At 39.7% G+C, this 22,366-nt stretch overlaps 1 protein-coding gene and 1 non-coding gene across 3 annotated transcripts in view; one reads left to right on the forward strand and one right to left on the reverse strand.

The window, feature by feature from the left end:
- Positions 1-22,366, forward strand: part of LOC100028976 (solute carrier family 5 member 4-like) — a 116,436-nt gene that overhangs the window by 4,978 nt on the left and 89,092 nt on the right. The window contains exon 2 of one of the 2 annotated variants that reach the window (XM_056821432.1): positions 18,086-18,099. The exons of the other annotated variant lie outside the window; for it this stretch is intronic. Within the exon in view, the coding sequence (XP_056677410.1) occupies positions 18,086-18,099 (14 nt within the window). The remainder of the gene's footprint in view (positions 1-18,085; positions 18,100-22,366) is intronic. 2 annotated transcript variants of the gene reach the window in all.
- TRNAL-CAG (transfer RNA leucine (anticodon CAG)) lies at positions 5,150-5,232 on the reverse strand. The gene has a single exon. It is a non-coding gene; the product is annotated as a tRNA-Leu (tRNA).

Consider the following 22,366-nt stretch of genomic DNA (forward strand, 5'->3'; position numbering starts at 1 on the left):
GTTATCTTGGGACTTTGTTTTGCTGATAATAGTTTAGTTGATGATTATACAATATTTCTGTTACTTATACACTTTTCTCCTGGTTCTGCTCACTTCACTTTACATACATCAGTTCAAATGAGTTTTTCCTAGGTTTTTCTGTTCACTATTTTTTATGATGCAATTGTATTCCATTGCAACCATGTACCACAAATTGGTCAGCTATTCCCCAAGTGATGGGCACCCTCCCCACTCACTTCCTAATTCTCTTCCACTACAGAAAGAGTTGCTAAAAATATTTTTGCACCAGTAGGTCCTTTTCTCTTATCTCTGATCTCTGGTTTACAAACCCAGTAGTAGTATAGCTGGGTCAAAGAGTATGTATAGTTTTACAGCCCTTTGGACGTGGTTCCATATTGCTCTCTAGAGTGTTTGTATCAGTTCAAAGTCTCAACTTTCCCACATCCTCGCCAATATTTATCATTTTCCCTTTTTGGTTATATTAGCCAGTCTAACAGGTGGGAGATGGTATCTCATTTCTCCAATAGCGATTTGAAGCATTCCTCATATGGCTATAGCTAGTTTTCATTTTATCTGAGAACTCCATGTTCATACCCTTTGACTCCATATCAAGTGGAGAATGCTTGGCTTTTTTTTTTAAACCTTACCTTCCGTCTTGGAGTCAATACTGTGTATTGGCTCCAAGGCAGAAGAGTGGTAAGGGCTAGGCAATGGGGGTCAAGTGACTTGCCCAAGGTCACACAACTGGGAAGTGGAATGCTTGGCTTTCTTATAAATTTGGCTCAGTTCTTTCTACCTTGGAGCAATGAGGTCTTTCTCAGAGACACTTGCTACAATCCTCCCTCCCCACAATTCATTGTGCCTTTTCTAGTCTTGGTTGCCATAAATGTCTTTCTTAACGAAGGGCATTCTATTCCTAGAGGATGAGTTTTGTTCTATCAGTGACAAATGTAGTCATGTTTAAGTGTGTTGCGCAGGATCAGAGCTTGTATTATGTGTGTATAATTATATGATCATATAGTTTATATATTTATGTGTGATCACATGTATGTATATGGAAGGAATATAGAAAAGAACAAAAGATGTATACTTAAAAATTCCAGGGCTGTAAATAACAGCTCACTCTATTCAGTAATGATTGCACAAGTTCCCCCTTTGCATAATAACATACATTTTGCATTTGTTGATGATCACAAAGCTTTTGTCTCAGTTCTGTATTCCTGGTTTATTCATGACTCAAACAAGTAGTTTGTGTCCACATGGAAAACTTTTTCTATATGAAATTTCTAGTTAACTATTGCCTATTTACACACAATAATGCCAAGAGTATTTCCTATAAAACAGTGTTTTTTCAAGGAAACAGCTTGAGCTGTTCTATTGTGGTCCTGGCTAGCCTTAAATTATCCTCATTTTTCCCAAGAAGAATGAAGAATAAGCTTTTGAAGCTGAAATAAAATGTTATATTAACTACTTGATTCCTGTAAATGATATAAAAGTCTATAGGGCTAGTATGAGGAAATCAAAGAGCTCCTTCATCTCAGGAAATCTTTCTCCTCCTGTAAAATAGAAATGTCATTTGGAGCCGAAAAGTAGACATTTGTTAGAAATGTCTACTTTGTCTTTAAATCTTGTCACCTCTCCCATTTTCCATGATTTTTCTGCTTTCATTGAGGAAGCTAGTGGCTAGAGAGCTGGTCCTGGAGTCACAAAGAACTGGATTAAAATCTTGCCTCAGATGCTTACTTGTGTGACCTTAATCAAGTCATTTAACTCTTTTGGCCTCAGTTTCTTCATCTGTAAAATGAGCTGGAAAGTGTCAAATCATTCCAGTATCTCTGCCATGAAAACCCCAAATGGGATCTGGAAGTCTTGAACATGACTAAAATGATTGAAGAACAACAACACGGTCCAAAAGACAGAATGACTGAGGAAACAAAAGTTCAGTCTTCTAGGTATATTTATTTATTAAGCAATGCTGAACAGAGAGGGACCCAGCCCTTCCATAGCTTAGTACTGTGCCCCAAATAAAGAGGGAGAAAGACTTTTTAAAAATCCCTTACCTTCTGTCTTAGAAGCCATTCTATCTATTTTAAGGCAAAAGAGCAATAAAGACAATTGGGATTAAGTGACTTGCCCAGGGTCACACAGCTAGGAAGTGTCTGAAGCCAGATTTGAGCCCAGGACTTCCCATCTTCAGACCTGCCTTCTTAATCCACTGAGCTACCCACCTGCCCTTGAGATAGACTTTTATACATTTAAAACAATCAGATTAATTAATTAAAAGGAATTACTTAATTCTTACTTAAAAGAAAATAATACAATATTAAATAATCTGACTTCTACTTGGATGAAAGATTGGGGATTTTCCAACTTGAGAATGGCAGGGGGAATGGGTGCAGTTCTCTGAATTCAGTGTACCACTCTTCCCCAAGTATCTGTGAACATGGAAACAATAAGTATGTGGTCTTTTAAGATAAGACAGATGGGCTAAGATGTACAACTGTGAGAAAACTCCTTGCACCGATCTTAGTGTCTGATTGCACTTCTGGTTAACATAACCTAAGTCTCTAAACAGCAGGTACCAGGTGGTCCAGTTTTCCAGCCAAGCAGGTTCCCAGAATCACAGAGCCAATAAGCAGTGAGTCAGGATTCAAACCTCCCCCCCCCCCCCCCCCCCCGTGGCTCTTCCCATTCACTGCCCCTTCATGCCTCTGCCTGGTCCATTCCTACACCTGCTTGTCCTGTGGTCTGACCTCCTCTCCCCTCCTCATCCTGCTTTTTCTCCTTGGACCCTCTCCTTATTATTAATACTTGCACTCGGGTGATCTTTTAGAGTCCACTTTCCCAGTCACAGCCCCACCAACCCATGTGATCAAGCAATTGTTTTTCTTCTGTGTTTCTTTTCCCACAGTTCTTCCTTTGGATATGGATAGCATTTTTCTCATATGTCCCTCCAAATAGTTCTGGATCACTGCATTGTTGCTAGTAAAGAAGTCCATCACCTTCGATTGTACCACAGTGTATCAGTCTCTGTGTACAATGTTCTCCTGGCTCTGCTCCTCTCGCTCTGCATCACTTCCTGGAGGTTGTTCCAATCTCCATGGAATTCCTCCCCTTTATTATCCCTTTGAGCACAATAGTATTCCATCACCAACAGATACCACAATTTGTTCAGCCATTCCCCAATTGAAGGGCATCCCCTTGTTTTCCAATTTTTGGCCACCACAAAGAGCGCAGCTATGAATATTTTTGCACATGTCTTTTTCCTTATTATCTCTTTGGGGTACAAACCCAGCAGTGTTATGGCTGGATCAAAGGGCAGATTTTGGCCATAGTGGTTGGACCAATTCACAACTCTGCCAGCAGTGTATTAGTAGTAGTAGTGGTAGTCTCTCGGTGACTGAGAATGACTATTGTCTTTGTGCAGTTTTATTTACGGTGTACTTTCATGAGGCTTTGGAGTCCAAAGGCTGAGGCGCAGAGTGTGTGGCACATGGGGCATGGGACGCCAGTTGTTACGGGAGGTGCGGTTGTGGCCTGGTGTCGGCGCACGCGCAGCGGCAAGACGTCAACGTCGCTCATCTTCAAAGGTGGCGGCGGCATGGCGAATGTGGGTTCACCAGCTGCTTCTGTCAGAGGCAGCGAGTTCTAGTTGCTTTGGTGTAATGCCAGCCCACTTCAAGTTTGACTTTAGCTGATCCTTGAATCTTTTCTTTGGTCGGTCTTGTTTCCTGAGTCCAGCTGACAGTTCACCATAGAATACCTGTCTTGGTATTCGCTGTGGGTCCATGCGGATGACGTGTCCAGACCATTGTAGCTGGGTTTTGAGGACCAGGACTTCGATGCTGGTGGAGTTGGCTCTGTCAAGGACTTCCTGATTGGTGATTTGGTCCTGCCATGGGATCCTCATGATTGACCGGAGGGAGCGTTGGTGGAATTGCTCCAGCTGTTTCATGTGCTTCCGGTACAGTGTCCATGTCTCACAACCGTACAGGAGCGAGCTGAGGACCACTGCGTTATACACTTTGAGCTTTGTTGCAGTGTTTACACCGCTGTGTTGGAGGACTTTGCAGCGCAGCCGCCCGAGTGCCTGGCTGGCTTTTTGGATCCTGGCATTGATCTCGTGGTCTAGGGACCCGTCGTTGGCGATGGTGCTGCCCAAGTACTTGAAAGTGTTGACGTTAGAAAGCTGCGTGCCTTCGGTTGTAATGCACGGCTGGTTCGTTGGCCTCCCTGGTGCAGGTTGGAACAGCACCTCTGTTTTGCTGAGGCTGATAGTCAGGCCAAACAGTTTTATTGCGGTGGAAAACCTGTCCACAATGGTTTGGAGATGATTTTCTTGGTGGGCCATGAGAGCACAGTCATCTGCAAAGAGAGCTTCCAGGATGAGTCTCTCTGTTGTCTTTGTTTTTGCAGTCAGGCGGCGAAGGTCAAATAGTGAGCCATCCAGTTGGTATTTGATGTAGACCCTCAGGTCTAGATCCATCACAGCATGTCGAAATACTTGGGTGAAAAATAGGTTGAATAGTACCGGAGCGAGGACACAGCCTTGTTTCCAGCCATTGGAGATGTTGAAGCGATTGGAAGTCTCTCCACCAGATAGGACTTCCCCTGTCATGTCTACATGAAAGAGCTGGATCAGTTTGACGAATTTTGCTGGGCAACCGAGCTTGCTGAGGATCATCCACAATGCGTCCCTGTTCACTGTGTCGAATGCCTTCCTCAGGTCTATGAAGACAATGTAGAGACTCAGGTTCTGCTCAAGGCATTTTTACTGCATTTGCCTCACCGTGAAGACCATGTCGATGGTGCTGCGATCTGGTCAGAAGCCACATTGTGATTCAGGCAGGTTCTGCTCTGAAACAGATGACAGGAGTCTGTTGAGTATAACACGGGCGAGGATCTTTCCAGCAGTGGAGAGTAATGAGATGCCTCTGTAGTTGTCACAGGCTGCTCGTGAGCCTTTGTTCTTGTATAGGGCTATGATGGAGGCATCTCTGAGTTCTGGGGGCATGTCTTCCTCTTCCCATATGCTGGTCAACACTATGGGGAATACCTGGAGCGCCTTTCCATTTAAGCCTTGTATACCTCTGTTGGGATCCCGTCTTTACCAGGTGCCTTGCCTGCACTCATTTGTTTAATGGTTGGCTGTCAGAAGTGGGATTTGAACCCACGCCTCCAGGGGAGACTGCGACCTGAACGCAGAGCCTTAGACCACTTGGTCATCCTGACTGAACTGCTGTATTAGTGTCCCAATTTTGCCACATTCCCTCCAACATTTATCACTTTTCCTTTGCTGCCATATTGGCCTGACTTAAGTTCATGAGGCTCTTTTAGCCTCTAGTTCTTGATTTCTTGGCTCCCTGCCCAGACTTTTTTCAAAACTCCATTATCCATTGGTATATTTTTTCCCAGTGGATTTCCTCTTCTGACATCCTCAAGTACAGATATAGAAGTTGACTCTGATTTCTGGTACTCATATATTCCCTGACCCAATCTCATTTCCTTTCTCGCTGACTTGCTTGGTCAACCCTTATTTTCAACATGTGTGTACTTCCTGCCTGGCTGCCTCCTCATTAACCAGCTTAGAAATACTAATGAAGGTGTTGATTATAATTAAAAGATAGTCATCCTCTTGTTCACTGCCCTAGTCAGAGAATATATGTAACATTGGGCTCAGTTCTATGAACAACATTTTGTGAAGGGCACTGAGAAACTAGAGAGCAGAGAAGATGAATAGGGGGACAAAAAGTAGAAAGATAATTGAGAGATTGATGCACATGTCAGTGGGTGGGTAGACAGGGAAGAATGTGGATGAATGAATTGATGATGATGATGGATATATAGAAAAATAGCTGATGAGGAATAGGATGGATATAGAGAAAAGGTGGATGGATAGATGAGTGTGGATATAAGTGTATTTGATTATGTAGATGAATAGATAAATAGGTGGGTAGATGGATAACTATATGGATTAATGAAGGTAAGAATGAAGAAGATGGATAGATGCCAAAGAAGATGGGTGCATTTTTATGAGGAGGAAGAAGATGAGTAGACAGATAGATAATGAGTTTGAATAGCTGAGGGGGGAGAAGGATGGATGGATGAGTCTGCATCATGTAGTATCTCAGGATTCTTATATTACTTACTTATGTAACCCAAGGACCCCTGGACCTTCATAAATGACTTATGACTACTTGTTTTAGAATTCTCAACCTTTCCATCTGCCATGCATTTGTATCTCCAGAGTTTAGCCTAGAGCTTGGCCCATGATAAGGACCTAACAATGTCTTTCATTCATTCATATGTGGAGAGAATGGATGGAAGGATAGATAGATGGTGATGATGATGATGATAAAGATTAATGAAGAGATAAGAATGAATATGGATGAATGAGTAGATGATATGGAAGCTAGTGATAAGAAGGATTAAGAGGAGAATGAATGGTGATGGATGGATGAAAGGGAAATGGTGATAAGATTGGCAGCTTATATTTATATAGCAATTTAAGATTTGCAAATCACTTTACATACATTGCTTGCTTATTTCAATTTATTAGTTTTTTTCCATGGTGATGGACAAACAAGTCATTATTCAGAGAATATTTCTTTTGCTGTATTTAATGTTCTCTTGGTTATGCTCATCTTGCTCTTCATAATTCAATCTAGATATTTGCATGCTTTTTGAAAATCGACCTCTTCCTCATTTCTTATTGTACAGTAATACTCTAACAAAATAGACCACAAAGTTTTTAGCTATCTTCAGTATTAACTATATGTATGAACATGGGAAAAATCACAGTCTCTTTAGGACCACAGTTTACTCCTCCCAAGGTGTGGTTAATAATCCTTACACAATATTCTTCTCTGGTTTGTTAATAATGATGGCTGATTCTGATCGCCTCTATTCTAAGGATCCTACCAGCTCTGAAATTCTAGACTCTAAAAGACTAGAACTCAGCTGTGGAATTCCTTGTTCTAAGACTCTCCCAGCTCAGACATTTCCTCTTCTAAGGTCTCTTCCAGCTCTGATATCTCCTTTTCTAAGGGCCTTCTCAGATCTACAGTCTATTAGAATTGTCCTTCAAGCACCAACACTGAAATAGTTGTCCTGATAGATAAAATTATTCATTTCTTTCATTCTCAACAGTCTACAGCCACTCTCTGGCTAATGCCCATGAATGATCACCCATTTATTTCACAGTGCTTCTTTATTGCCCTTTTCCTCCTCAACATAATGGTTTGTTTGTTTAACTGATGCCCTGTGAGATTATTGAAGACTTTCATCATAACAAAAATGTCATTCATGGAACTGGGAAAACTGAGGAAACCCTGCTTGTTTTTAGTCTTCCTTTGCCAAAGCTAATTATGGACTTTTCAAGTACCCTTTGGATGTGGTGCTGAATCTAATGAGGAGAGTGAAAGTAGCGAGCCATTGAGAAATAATAGAGGGTTCAACCCTTGGATAATCTATTCATTCAATGTTTGACTAGAGATTTTATTGGCCCTTTGCCATGACAGGCACGTGAACAATTTCATGCAGATTATGATCCATGTTGTAGCTAACTCACAGCATCTCAGAGCCGGAATCAGTCTCAGAGACAGACCTCTAGTCCATTCAAACTTGCTCTACTCCATCCCAGATGAGTGGTCGCCCACTCTTTGCTGGAAAACTAGAGGGAAAGCACCACAGCCACCACCCACTTTGGGACAGCTCTCATCAGTAGGAAGTTGTTGTTTGACTTGTTTTTACCACAATTTGCCTTGCTTGAGCACTGCCCCAATCTTCCCACTTCTGCCCTCTGGGGGCAAGCAGAAAAAGTCTTATCATTTTTCTCATGTTTTGCTTCAATAGTGTTTAAGAATGAAACCATCATATTCCCCCCTGAGCCTTCTCTTCTCTGGGGAAAACCACCCTTAGTTTCTTCAGCAGACACCCATATTACACAGACTGAGACTCTTAACTATCCTATCTGACCTCCTCTAGACACTCTCCAGTTAATCTATATATTTTCTAATTTGTGGTGCCCAGGACTGAACCCTAAAATCCATATGTAGCCTGAACAGGGCAGCACTGACTACTTTGAGATACTGAAGTTCTATTAATGTAATCCTAGAAATGGCTTTCCTCAAGCCACTTACTAACCACATGACTTTAACCAGTCACCTGTCCTCTCTCCCTCTCACATAGTCCTCTGTGAAATTCGGGGATTGGACTCCCTGGCCTCCGAGTCCTCAGAGGACTTCCAGCTTTGAATCCTTGATTCTAAGATGCTGAAAATCGCACTGACATTTTTGGCTGCCGTATCACATGCTGATTTACATTGAGCTCACCGACTGCTAAGTCCCCCTGTACATTGTTGGTGGATTTGTATCCTGAACACTCTCAATGTGGTCTGACCTGGGCTGAAGGTGACTGGAGATTAGTATTCTGCTATACCACCTAATGGCAATTATAGCATCCTTGTTGAATTCATGAACAATAATTTTTAAAACAACAGTAACTCAGCTTTCCATGGTACTCCCAGATTTACACAGCACACCACGATAACTTAGATAACTCACAACACCTCTGTGAGATGTGTAGTGCAAGGGATGTTACCTCCATTTGATTTTTAATCCCTATTTTACAGATGAGAAAACTAAGGCTCAGAGAGGCTACGTAAGGGAAAGCTAACACATTGTACGACACAGTCAGAAGCCTTAAGGATCTTGACAAGCTGGAACAACCAACCTGATCTAACAAAATAAAAGCTAACTGGCATAAATATGAAGTCCTTCTCTTAAATTCAAACAATCAACTCAAGCAACTACCCAAGGTAGGGTTAGGGTTAGGGTTAGGGTTAGGGTTAGGGTTAGGGTTAGGATTAGGGTTAAGGTTAAGGTTATGGTTCGGGTTCGGGTTCGGGTTCGGGTTAGGGTTAGGGTTAGGGTTAGAGTTAGGGTTAGGTTTAGGGTTAGAGTTAGGGTTAGAGTTAGGGTTAGGGTTAGGAAGACAGCAGACCGTTGAATGTAGAGCTAACATTCACTTGGATTATTGTAACAGAGAACCCCTTTTGGAGAAAGACAGTGAAAAGGAGGCAGTCAAGATGATGAAGGGCTTTGAATTGACAGTCTGTTAGGATTAGGTGAAGAGACTGAATTTTTTAATTTGGAGAAGAGCATGATTGCTGGGAGTTTCAGCAGACTACCGATTCATTAGGTGTCAGTATGGTGATATGGCCACCAGAGAAGGGAACATCATCTTGGGCTGTATTAAGAGAGGCATGATTTCCAGGAATAGTACTGAACTCATTCCTCTGCCCTCATTAGACCTCACTTTAGGAATTGTGGGCACCTAGGTAGTGTAGTGGATAGAGCACTACGTCTGGAGTCCATTTCCTTTTGCTTTGATCTCTTTGGGATACAGACCTAGTAGTGGTATTACAAGGTCAAAGGGCAATCATACTTTTCTGGCCCTTTGGCCATGGTTCCATATTGCTCTCCAGGTGATTGGTATCAGTTTACAGTTTCACCAGCAGTATATTAGTGTCCCAATTTTCCCACATTGCCTCTGACACTTATCATTTCCCTTTTTGGTCATATTAGCAAATCTTATAGGTGTGAAGTGGTAACTCAGAGGTGCTTTAATTTGCATTTCTCTAATCAGTAGTATTTTGGAGCATTTTTTCATATGCCTAGAGATAGTTTTAATTTCTTCTTCTAAGAACTGCCTGTTCTTATCCTTTGACAATTTTACAACTGGGGAATGACTTGTATTCTTATAAATTTGAGTCAGTTCTCAAATGAAATATTTGTAAAGTGCCTTGTAAACCATATAGAATTACAGAAATGCAAGTTATTATAATACCAATAGATCAGTTGGTATGTTGGTTGCTTGTTTTTTTTTTTTTGCTGAACTGCTTTTTGTTATTCTCTCTCTTTTAGTCATGTTAACAAGGAATGGATGACTAAATATAAGGGAGGGAAGGATATATTTGGAAAAGAAGATGATATAAAAACAAAACAAACCACTCTCATGTCCTTTAGTTTTTAATGATTTAAATTTTATGGGTATCTTTTATTTTATCACCTTTATTCTCAAATCTGTGAATATGAATTAATTTCTTTTTAGCAAGAATTATTTTGCTTGACCTAAGAGGGCAGAAATAAGAGCAATGAATGGATTAAGGCAAGGCAGATTTACAAAGGATTTCAGGAGTAAATTATGCACAATTAGAGTTGTCCCAGGGACTCTCGAGTTCTCCAAGCAAAGAAGGGCTGAACATTTGTCATGAATGCTATAGGAAGGATTCCTGTTGAGAAGGGAATGGCCTAACTCACTCTGGAGACCCTTTGTAGCTCTGAGAGGCTTCAAGTCTGTGATTGACTCTGGAAACCAAGGTAAATTGTATTAGTAAGATGCCCTATTGGTTTGTCTTCCATAGGGAGGACTGCTCTACATTGCCCCAGCTTTCCTAATTTCAGCCTGCTACTGAGTTTAGCCACTTTCACTGAAAGTATGGATCACTGAAATGAGAGTATAACCCACCTCACTTCTTGCCTCAATGTTGTGTAGACAAAAAAAGAAAAATCTGGCCAAATTGCATGAGAATATTGCTTAGGGAATATTGATTAGCTGTTTAGGGGAGCTAAGTGGCACAGTGGATAGAGTGTCAAACTCGGAGTCAGGAAGACTAATCCCTGGGTGTTCAAATCTAGCCTTGGATGCATACTAGCTGTGTGACCCTGGGTAAGTCACTTAAACCCTGTTTGGCTCAATTCTTCATCTGTAAAATGAGCTGGAGAAGGAAATGACAAACAACTCCAGGATCTTTGCCAAGAAAAACCCCTCAAAATGTGGTCCCAATGAGTTGGACACAACTCAAAAATGACACAACAAAAAAAATGACATGTATGATCTAGGAGCCAGGCTGGGGTTCAAGGTTCAAGGTTCAAGGACATGAGTTCTAATCTCCTCTCTAGTAACCACATGTGTGACCTTGAGCAAATTCCTTCCTCACTCTGAGTAGTTTTCCTTATTAAATGGTGAAAAGAGGCTGAGGTAGATCAGTTTTAAGGCCTCTCCACCTCTCACATTCTCTGTTCCTAGGATCCTCCTGCTTCTGATATTCTGTGCTATAAGTAGAAGATTGTCTTAGACAGAGGATCGTTGAGTAGTCCCCAGGCTCAGGGACTCCTGGCAATATTCTGTTTGTGCTGGGACCTCTAGCCCACCTCCCTGTAGCCAGGGTTGGGAGGCAGGTAGGTGGCACTGGCCCTGAAGTCAAGAAGACTTGAAATCCAGTCCTAGCCCAGCAGTCCTCCAGCCCCTTGCCTAGATACCCTGCACTCTGGAAAGGTCTTCTCTATCCTTTAAGGCTTAGTTTTAATATCACCTTCTCCATGAAATTCCCCTGGATTCTGGCAGAAGTGATCTCCTTTGAGAGATAAGGCATATTGCTATGCTTGAGCTTTGGACTCCTCCAATGTGCTGCTAATCACGTTCGACTAGGTTGTGTGTTTATTTGTGCACAAGTTTCATATCTTTTATTACACTCTAAAGTCCGTGAGGCCAGTGATAATTCACATCTGTATCCCTCGAGATCTGAGTCCATCAGTAAACAAGTACTAATTAAGGGTGGCTAGGTGGTGGATTTGGGAGTCAGTTATAGGGAGCCATAGTACACAAAGTACAAAGACTGGAGCCAGGAAGATTCCTCTTCCTGAGTTCAAATCTGGCCTCAGAGAAGTAACAAAAGACAGAGTGAAGCAAGGTTTCAGTCAGAGAAAACATAGAGGGATAACAGGAAAGCCTGGTCTCTCTGGGGCAAGAGGGGAGAGCAATGGAACTAGAATAGCATTAGGAGCTGCCCAGTTCATGTAACCCTACACACACTGAGAAGCTTGAAAAGCAGTCACATGCAATCACACTCAGGGGAACTCTTAGCAGAAGGGGGAACCCAATGATTTTGACACCTGGGGAAGCTGGCAGCTGAAGGGCAGAATCCAGCTCAATGCAGTGCACATGGCACCCAGGGACAATATTCTCTCCAAGAGTGGAAGCAATCTTCAACATATAGGCAAGATTTTTTAAAAACCATAAAATGATCAATAAACAAAGAAAAAGCCTGACCCTGGAAAACTATTTCAGCAACAGGGAAGACCAAAATGCAACTTCAGAACAGGATAGTAATCCCAAAACAGAAATGTCTGAAGCTTCAAAAGCAAATGTAAAAGGGTGTCAGGACCAAAATGAAATCCTATAAGAGCTCCAAAAGAGGATCACAAAACAAATAAGAGAATGAAAACATGTGAGAGGAAATAACATCTCTACAAAAGGTAGTACAAAATCTCAAGCAAGAAAATAATTCCTTAAAAAGGATGTATAAAACTTCAAGCAAGAAAATGATTCCCTAAAAATTAGAATTGGACAAATGGAAGTTACCAACCACACAAAACAGTAAGAGATAATAAAATATAATAAAAAGAGTGAAAAAAGAGAAAACATCTGCAGTATCATACTGGAGAAACAACTGATCTGGAAAATAGATACTGGAGAAATAACCCAAGAATGACTGTACTTCCTGAAAGCCATGATAAAAAAAGATCCTGGACACCATGTTGCAAGAAATTATCAGGGAGAACTTGCCTGATGTACTTGAACAAGAGGGGAAAATAAAAATTGAAAGATTTCACCAATTGCCTCCTGAATTGAAAAACTTCTAGACCATTGTAGCCAGATTCCAGAGCTCCCAGGTCAAGCAGAAAATACTGCAAGCAGCCAGAAAAAAAAATCAAATATCATGGAACTACAATAAGGATGACATAGGACATAGAAGCTTTTACACTAGAGGTTCAAAAAATTAGGAATATGATATTTGGCAAGGCAAAAGGTCTAGGAATACAACCAATAATCATCTATCCATGGGAAGAAACACATATTTAATTAAATAAAGGACTTCCAGGAATTCCTGACCAAACAGCTAGAGCTAAAAAGAAAATTCAGTGATCAAATTCAGCACTCAAGAAAAACATAAACAGAAAAGAAAAACACAAGTGACTCAATGGATTTAAACTAATCCCATTCCTACCTGTAAAAGTATTAATCAGGATACTTAAGATATATATTATACAAGAGATCCTTAAGATATTTACAATAATTAAGGGAAACAATGTTGTTAAACTCAATACCCAAGAAGGTGGTAATTATGGTACTTAAGATATCTATGATTCTTATAATATTTAAGGTATCTCAAGTAGTTAAGATAGTTACGATACTGAAGATAACTTAAGAACTTTATTAGGGCATCAAATAGGAGCATACATCAAGAGAGAGAGCAGGGAGAAAGTTGAATATGATGGTATGATATCCGAAAACAAAAGGGAGGGTGAACAAGTGAGGTAGTAGCCAGAAGCAAATATTTGTGAATAGATAAAGACTGAAAGGAAAGGAAGAGAAAGATAAGCAAGAGGAAATAAGACAGGGTCAAATGCACAGTAATCATAACTGTGAATCTGAATGGGATGAACTCACCCATAAAACAGAAAAGGATACCAGAGTGAATTAAAAGCTAGAATCCCATAATCTGCTGTCCACCAGAAATAGATTTAAAGCAGAGAGATACACAGAGTAAAGGTAATTAAAGTTAAAAATCAAAGGTTACAATTATGATCTTAGACAGAGAAAAAAGTAAAATTGGATCTAATTCGTAGAAACAAAGAAGGAAATTATATCTTTATAAAAGATGCCAAAAACAATAAACTAATATCAATATTAAACATACATGTACCAAATGATATAGCATCCAAATTCCTAAAGGACAAGTTATGTGAGTTACAAAAGCAAATAGATAATAAAAACATATTAGTCAGGAACATTACTTTCCCTTCTCAGAATCAGATAAATCAAACCAAAGAATGAATAAGAAAAATCTTGGGTGGTAAATAGAATTTTAGAAAAGTTAGATTTGATAGGCCTCTGGAGAAAATGAAATGGGAATAGTATATGGCACCTTCATAAAAATTGATCATGTAATAAGATATAAAAGCCTCACAACCAAATGCAGGAAAAATGACATATTAAATGCTTCCTTTTCCAACTATAATGCTATTAAACTTATACTCAACAAAGGGCTGCAGAAAAAAAAAAAGACAAAATTAATTGGAAACTAAATAACCTTGTCTTAAAGAATGAGTGGATCAAAGAACAAAATATAGAAACATTTGACAACTTCATTAAAGAGAATGACAGCAAGAGGACAACATGCCAAAATTTGGAAGAAGTAGCCAAAGCAGTATTTAGAGGAAAATCTAAGTCTCTAAATGCTTACATCAATAAAATGGACCAAAAAAAGCAGATCGATGAATTGCATATGCAACTAACAAAACAAGAAAAAGAACAAATAAAAATACTCAATTAAACTCCAAATTTAAAATCCTAAAAATCAAAAGAGAGATTAATAAAAATGAAAGAAAATCCTTGAACTAATAAATAAGACAAAGATCTGGTTTTATGGGGGTGAACAATGAAATAGATAAATTATTGCTTAAAAAAAAGAAACCAAATTATCAGTATCAGACATGAAATGAGAGAATTCAAATGAAGATGAAATTAAAGCAGTTATTAATACCTTGGAGTCTACCTGCCAAGACAAACCCAGGAACCATATGATCACAACTACAAAACATTTTTCACACAAATAAAGTTAGATCTAAATAATAAGAAAAACATTATTGCTCATCAATAGGCTATTATAATATAAGAAAAATGGCAATTCTACCCAAATTAATTTACCTATTTAGTATTGTATCACTCAAGCCACCCAAAAATTATTTCATAGGGCTAGAAAAAATAGTAATAAAATCCATCTGGAAGAAAAAAAATGTCAAGAATATTAAGGGCATTAGCAAAAAATATGAAAGAAAATAGACTAGCTGTACCCAATCTCAAACTGTATTATAAAGTGGAAATCATCAAAACAGTCTGGTACTGGTTAAGAAATAGAGTAGTGGATTGATGGAATAGATTAGGCACTCACCATATAGTAATAAATGACGACAATAACCTAGTATTTGAGAAACCCAAAGATCATTGAACTCATGGGAATTGATGACCAAGGGTGATATATAGAGGGAGAAGACGTGCACCCATGACAGGACCACCCAGTGGGTGGGGATAACCTGGATGAAGACCTTGCAAAGGAAACAGAGAAGGAGTGGTCTGAAAGATAGAAGGGACCTCAGTGGCCTCTGAGTCTAATCCAGATATGAATTTGATCCCTTCTCTGGTATCATCCAACCTTTACTTAAAGAATTTCTACTGGGGAGAGGAATAGGACGATTCATGAAATTATAAGGCATTCTGTTCAGCATTTATTCAGTTTTCTTACTTTATTTATTTTAAAAACCCTTACCTTCCATCTTAAAATCATTGGTTCTAAGGTAGAAGAATGGTAAGGGCTAGGTTAAGTGACTTAACCAGGATCACAAAGTTAGGAAATGTCTGAGGCCACATTTGAACCTAGGACTTCCCATCTCTAGGCCTGGCTCTCAATTCCCTGAGTCACGCAGCTGCCCCCTCGTTTTCTTACTTTAGCTTACTCATCTGTAAGAGAAGATCAAGTGGGAAGAATATTGGATTTGAAATCAAAGGAGCTGAGTCTTTGACCCTTTGACTCTTACTAGTTGTATGACCCTGAGCAAGTCACTTAACTTCTCTGGTCCTCATTATCCTCATTTGTAAAGGGTGAGTTTAGACCAGATGGTCCTTAAGGTCCCTTCCAGACCAAGATCTATGACCCTATAAGAGCTTTCTGGTCCCATTGAGTTACCATGGTCTATGATTATTTTTGACCGGTCATTTCACTCTCCTGATACATGAGCTCTCTCTTGTGGTCAAGTGGTTAACTGCAGGCTTTCTTCCAAAGGATGTTTGGTGGAGTTTCTGTAGGCAGGTGTGAGGGAGAAGAGCCAAGAAAAGGTCCTCTATAATAAAGTCACTTTCCATCTTCTCTTCTCCCAGTGGCCTTCTTGGAGTCTTCTGTGGGGGGAAGGTGAGGACCTTCCTTTACGCAAGCAAAAGCTGAGGGATATAGCTGAGAGCTAGAAGGAGAATGAACCAAAGACTTTAAGGTCATCTAGTTCAATTCCCAAATTTTACAGATGAGAAAACTGAGGTGGAAGGGAAGAGAGTTACCCAGGGTCATATGGGTAATGTCAGAGGTGGAATGAGGAACTTAGGCATTGAGAGGGTAATGAATTGTCCAAGATCACTAGGTAACACATGGCATAATTAGAATCTGAACCCAGGTCTTCTGACTCCAATCACAAGAGCTATCTCAATTGTTCATATGACAATAGCTTTGTAAGGTAGGCAGGACAATGATTCTACTTCCATTTCATAGATAAGAAAAAGGAGGCCCAAGGAGGGGGAGAAGTTTGCCAAAGTTGGCCCCTTTAATTGTTATCATTATTGAGTTTATTATTAGTGAGAGATTAGAGGCTAGAACCCTAGGCTCTTGGTTCCTACTTCAGGACTGACTCAGTTCTACTTTTTCTGGGCAAAACTCTCCCAGCATGCTCTCTGGAGAAGTAGAGGGTGGACAAGGAGGCTTAAAGGAGAGAATTTGATTCCTTAGGTGGCAAGACCAAGTCTAATGATTCAGGACAACTGAGACTCTGTTCCCTCAAAGTGGGTGATTAGTATCACAAATCTCTCTCTCTCTCCCTCTCTCCCTCTCTCTCTCTCTCTCTCCCTCTCTCTCTCTCTCTCTCTCTCTCTCTGTCAGTCTGTCTCTCTGTCTCTGTCTCTCTCTCTCTGTGTTTCTCTCTGTGTCTCTCTCTCTCTCTGACTCTGTCTCTCTCTGTCTCTGTCTCTCCTTCTCTCTCTCTCTTCCTCTCTCCCCCGTCTCTCTACACACACACACACACACACACACACACACACACACACACACACACACACACACACACACACAATTTATTTTTAGAAAGGGTTAAAAAAACTTTTCATTTGTCATAAATTCACCAACCCGAGGCCACTGTGTAACATAGCTTGCTTTAGTAGACCAGCTGTCTAGTTTCAGAACCACGGACAGTTTTCTGGGCTCCTTCAAGCACTCTCCGGAATTTATAGTCAGGTTTGCCAACATTTCACTAGTAATTGAAGGAATCAGAGGCTCCCAGGTTTTTCATGTTGCAAGTGCCTTTGGAATACTCCAGTTTGGAGAAAATTCTCTAAAGCTAGCCATTCTCATTCTCTCCTGCAAGGGATTCGACTCAATTATGATAGCCTTTGAAAGCCCAGGGTTCCCTTAAAGTCAGGGAGAAAGATGTTAGTCAAAGAAGAAATGACATCAATGAAAACTTTTATAGGAAGAAGCAGTAAGTAGTGCAAGATATGAAAGGCCAACCTTGGCATCAGGACAGCCTACCTGCCCCAATCATGTGCTGGTGATGTGACCCTTGGCAAGTGATTCAACACCTCAGTGCCCCAGGCAAGACCCTAACTTGTGAGGCAAATTGCTAATGTTCATTGATAGAGGCCATTTTCTTGTCAAGGGTTCACTAAGCCAATGAAATCCTGTACCTGGAAAGAAGTGGAAAATCCCTGAAACATTTGCAATGTTCTTCATGGCTACAAAATCCCTTACCACGTGAAAGAGTTACATGAACTGATGCAGACTGAAGTGAGCAGAACCAGAACAATGAAAGACTGTGAATGACCTAGACCCAGGGTTTTCTTAGAGATTCATGTTGAAAAGTTCCATCTGCTCTCCAAGAAAGAACTGATGGAGTTGGAATGCACACTGAAACATACTTTATTTCTTTTTTTATTTGAGACCTCTTCTACAAAATGACAAATATGGGTAGATGTTTTGCATGATTGAACATATTGTCATATTGCTTACTATGTTAAGGAGGTGTGAGGGCAGGGAGTGAGTGGGGAGAGAGAGTCGGAAGGGAGAGAGGTTTGACATCCAAACTTAAAAAAAGAATGTTAAAAATTGTTTTTACATGTAATAGAGGAAAAAAAGAAAATATTGTCTAAAAAAATAAATTAAAAAATAGCCCTGGCACTAAACCTTACCTCCCATCTTTTTCAGCTATGTCACCTTGCGTAAGTTACATCACCTGTATAAGCACAAGTTTATTCATGTCCAGAGACACAGAAGTCCCTCAAAAGGATAAGGGCTACTACATGACATGTTTTGTGGACTAGAACCACAGAAGAGGCCCAAGATAATCAATGAGGAGGAGGAGGCTACTCTAAAGATGAAGATAAGTGACACCTCAGAGAGACCCTTGTGGAATAATCAACATTAATGGCATCTTTCTCCTGACTGTAGCTGCCTTCTGTCATATTTACATAGATTTAGCTGGTCCTCTACTGGAGACCAGGTTTCTGAAACCCAAACTCTTATACTTTCTTCATCCAGTGGATTCCATGATGTGATGTTATAGGGGAGAGGGGAAGAGAGTTACAATTGTAAATTATAACTAAGGACAAAGTGTACATATTTTTAAATAGAGCCTATACAAATGAAAATAAATTTCTCATTGTTAAATTATGTTTGAATCAAAACAAAGAAAAGTACATATTCTAATGACTTTACAAAGCAAGGCAGTGACTTGAGTTTTCCTGGGAATTCAATTCAATTTAATTTAATGGAACCAACATTTATTAAGTACCTGTCATTGTTCTGGGTGCTGGAAATATGAAGATAAAGATGAAACAGTCCCCACTAATGTGCAGATCTACAGAACTTGGTTCCTAAGAGATTAGCTGCATTTTGGCTTCATGTGGTTTTGGTAGTCATTCTGGCTGGTGATTTCTTTCCCCCAGATAGTCACTGATGGCAACCTATCCTTTGAACTTATACCTCAGGAATCAGAGAAAGCATGTGTGATAATTATTCGAAGAATCGGGGTCGGTGGTGACCCTGAGATTGAGAGTCACAAAACATGGGTTGGAGTCTTATCTCTGCCAATAATTTCCTGGGTTACTATGAGCAAGGTCTTTCCCTTTCTAAGCCTCAATTTTTCCATTGATAAAATGAGGACATTGGACTAATGTCTTTCAAAGAAAAATTAGAGCTGTCCTAAAAAGGAATGGGCTATCCTGAGAAGTGATGATTTTCTCCTCCTGGGAGATATTCAAATAAGGGGGAGATAACCATTTGTTAGTCATATTATGTGGGTATTCCTTTCCCATGTGAGTAGTACTAGGTGGTCACTGAAGGCTCTCCCACCTGTCAAATTCTCTTCTTTGACTGGGTAGAATTTGAAGGTTCCTTCATTTCTAAGAGAAAGTCTGGGACAAAGAATATATGGTAGGAGAGACCTAGGCTTAACTCCTGTCTCTGGGATTGTCTGGCTATGTGGCCCTCCCTTCTTGATTTTTCATTTTATTTCTCATGAATCTACCTTTTGTGCTTGGCACATGTTCAGAGGCTGGAAATATGACATATCTATTGTCCATCATCATTTTTAAACCATTTTTGAGTCTGGTTCACTGAGTGATTACCAATATGTAATGGGAATTTAGTCTTTAGTTATATGAATCTCTTGTGACAAAAGATTGATAGTTATAAGCCTTGGGCTGAGAATCAGTAAAACTTGTATTTGAATTCTGCTTCTGACACTTAGTAACTCTAATCTCAAGGAATGTCAGCTTTCTCCTTTTTTAAATGGACATAATAATGCCCCTTTATGCTCCTATGTAAGATGAAGGACGGGTCAAGAAAGAATATGTCCTGATGAAGGTCAACTTCAGGATATCCCTGGACATCCAGAGTAGGTGTTTCATTGTTCCATTACCCTGAAGTAGCAGTTCCCTTTGAAATCCCCCTGTTTCCCATAACATCAGGAAACAGAAAATTTTTGGCTCTCCTTAGTATTTATCCCAAGTTCATTCCAGGCTTTAGGATGGGAAGCAAAGAATAAATATAGCTCCAGGGATCCTTGGGCATCTTCCTGGGATATTCTCTTCATAGATCATTAGTTCCTCAAGTGAAGAATATTCAGTGATGGTTTCTAACTCAATTCTTTTTAATTGTTTTACTAGTTACATGTAATAATAAATTTCCACATACATTTTCTGAAATTATATGATCCTAATTGTCTCCTCTCTTCTTCCCTCCCCACTCCTGGATCTGGCAAACAATTCAATCTGGGTTATGCATGTATTATCATACAAAAAATTCCATATTGTTCATTTTTGTAAGCAAATAATCTTATAAAACCAGAACCCCAAAACATACCCAAAATAAATAAGTGAAAAATCATATGATTTCATCTGCATTCCTACTCCAACATTAACTAACTCTTGTATTTCTTATTTGTTGTTTCTATGACTTACTCTTTGGACTACACATTCCTTAAGATTATATTATTTAATCTCCATTTTAGTTGAATCTTTTGTTTAAATTCCCTTTATTGATTATAATTTTCATTGGTCTATGATCAACAAAGACTATATTTAGTAATATTTACACATCTTATGTTTAACAATACTTATGAATTTTTATGCCTTAGCACATGGAAAGTTTTTGTAAAGGTGCCATATAAAGCTCAGAAATTGTATAATCCTTTTGATTCCCATTCAGTAATCACCAAAGTTCCCTCATATGTAAAATATCTTAAATTTTATCTAGGTTCTTCTTTAATTCATATCTTTTTTATTAGATTTGCCTAGGTATGAAAGGATATTTAGTTTCATAACTATTATACTTTTCTTGTCCATTTCTTCCTATACATTGATTAGCTTTTGCTTTAAGTACTTAGTCCTATGCTAATGATTCATCATGAGGTGACTTTAGGTTCTGTACCAGAGAAATATAATCTCTGGAAGGCATTGCTATAATGGAAAGCCCTGAAAAGGGACTGGGCCTATTTCCCAGGCACCAATTTGTCTACCTATAGAAAGACACATCACTAATAGTTCAACAGAACTCTATTAGCATTGAGGATAGGGAAGGCAATGGAGACTGTCACATGTGAGCCCCACACACAGGTGAGCTCCAAATGTGCCACTTTGGGGACATGTGGGGTTGTATCTAGCACATTTAAGGAGGAAGTTCTACTGATCACTGCTGGGGGATTGGTAGGCTGACCAAAACCTTTTTTACTTTTTAGCAGATTATATTGGTTTGGGAGTAAGATTCACAGGCAAATAAAATTATAGATTTAGAGCTGAAAGGTACTTTAGAAATGATCCAGCCCAACTTGATAATTTTACAGATCGGAAAATTGAGATCCTGAGAGGACAAATAGTTTGTTCAGGATCACAGGCATTATGGCAGACTCAGGATATGAACCTAACTTCTTTAATTCTTGTGTTAGTACTCTTTTCACAAGTCCATCCTGCTTTCCTTGGTTCTATGTCATGTGAGGTTTGACTGAAAGAACTGAGATTTTTTTTAAATTGGAGAAGATAATATTTAAGAGGGACATGATAGTTGTAAATCAAGGAGGCAGTCATAGGTTTTCTACCTCCAAGGTGCCACTCATCTCAGGACAGTTATTAGTTTTATGGCAACTAAAATAATTGGCAGCATGGCTTCAGGGGAAGAGTCTTGAATTTGAAGTCCAATGGCATGTCTTTGAAGCTTTCTTATCTGTGTGATTTTGGGAAGTTGCAATCTCTTTAGGCATCTATTCCATTCTCTCTAAAATGGGAGGTTTAGACAAGATCCCTTTCACCTCTACCTACCTATGAACCCATTAACCCTCCTTCTCTGATGCTCCATCATGTCAGGAAGGCATCCTAGAGCCTCTAAGACTGGATCAATGTAGTGCATGAACCCTGACAGGACTTACCCAGAAGTGAGGGTTTGCTGTATGGGCAGTGATGGACTGTGCTCTAGATTAGGTAAGGAGAAAGAGGACATTCATTACCAATTTGACCAGTGAGACACCAATTTTTTTGGCTATAGGAACTGTATAAAGATTGACTACAGAAGCACAGATGAGATGTGGTCTACAATTGTGGAGGGACTACCCCCCCCCAAACAAATCAGAGATCTTGGAAGTGTTAGAGCATTCGTGTATAATTAGAAGCTGGAAGTTGTAAAAATCACTGAATCTAACTCCCTCAATTCACAAATGAGAAATCCAGCATAACAAAGGGGAAAAGGTTTGCCCAAATAGCATGATAATAGAAAGAGTTGGGATTCTAAACCAGATCTTCTGACTCCAAATCTAGAACTGTTTCCATTATACTACAACACTTCTCTAATCTTGGTCTTCATGTTAGAAGAAGAAGAAGAAGAAGAAGAAGAAGAAGAAGAAGAAGAAGAAGAAGAAGAAGAAGAAGAAGAAGAAGAAGAAGAAGAAGAAGAAGAAGAAGAAGAAGAAGAAGAAGAAGAAGAAGAAGGAAAAGAGAG

Source organism: Monodelphis domestica, chromosome 3, assembly GCF_027887165.1.
Source record: "Monodelphis domestica isolate mMonDom1 chromosome 3, mMonDom1.pri, whole genome shotgun sequence".
Classification (NCBI taxonomy): domain Eukaryota; kingdom Metazoa; phylum Chordata; class Mammalia; order Didelphimorphia; family Didelphidae; genus Monodelphis; species Monodelphis domestica.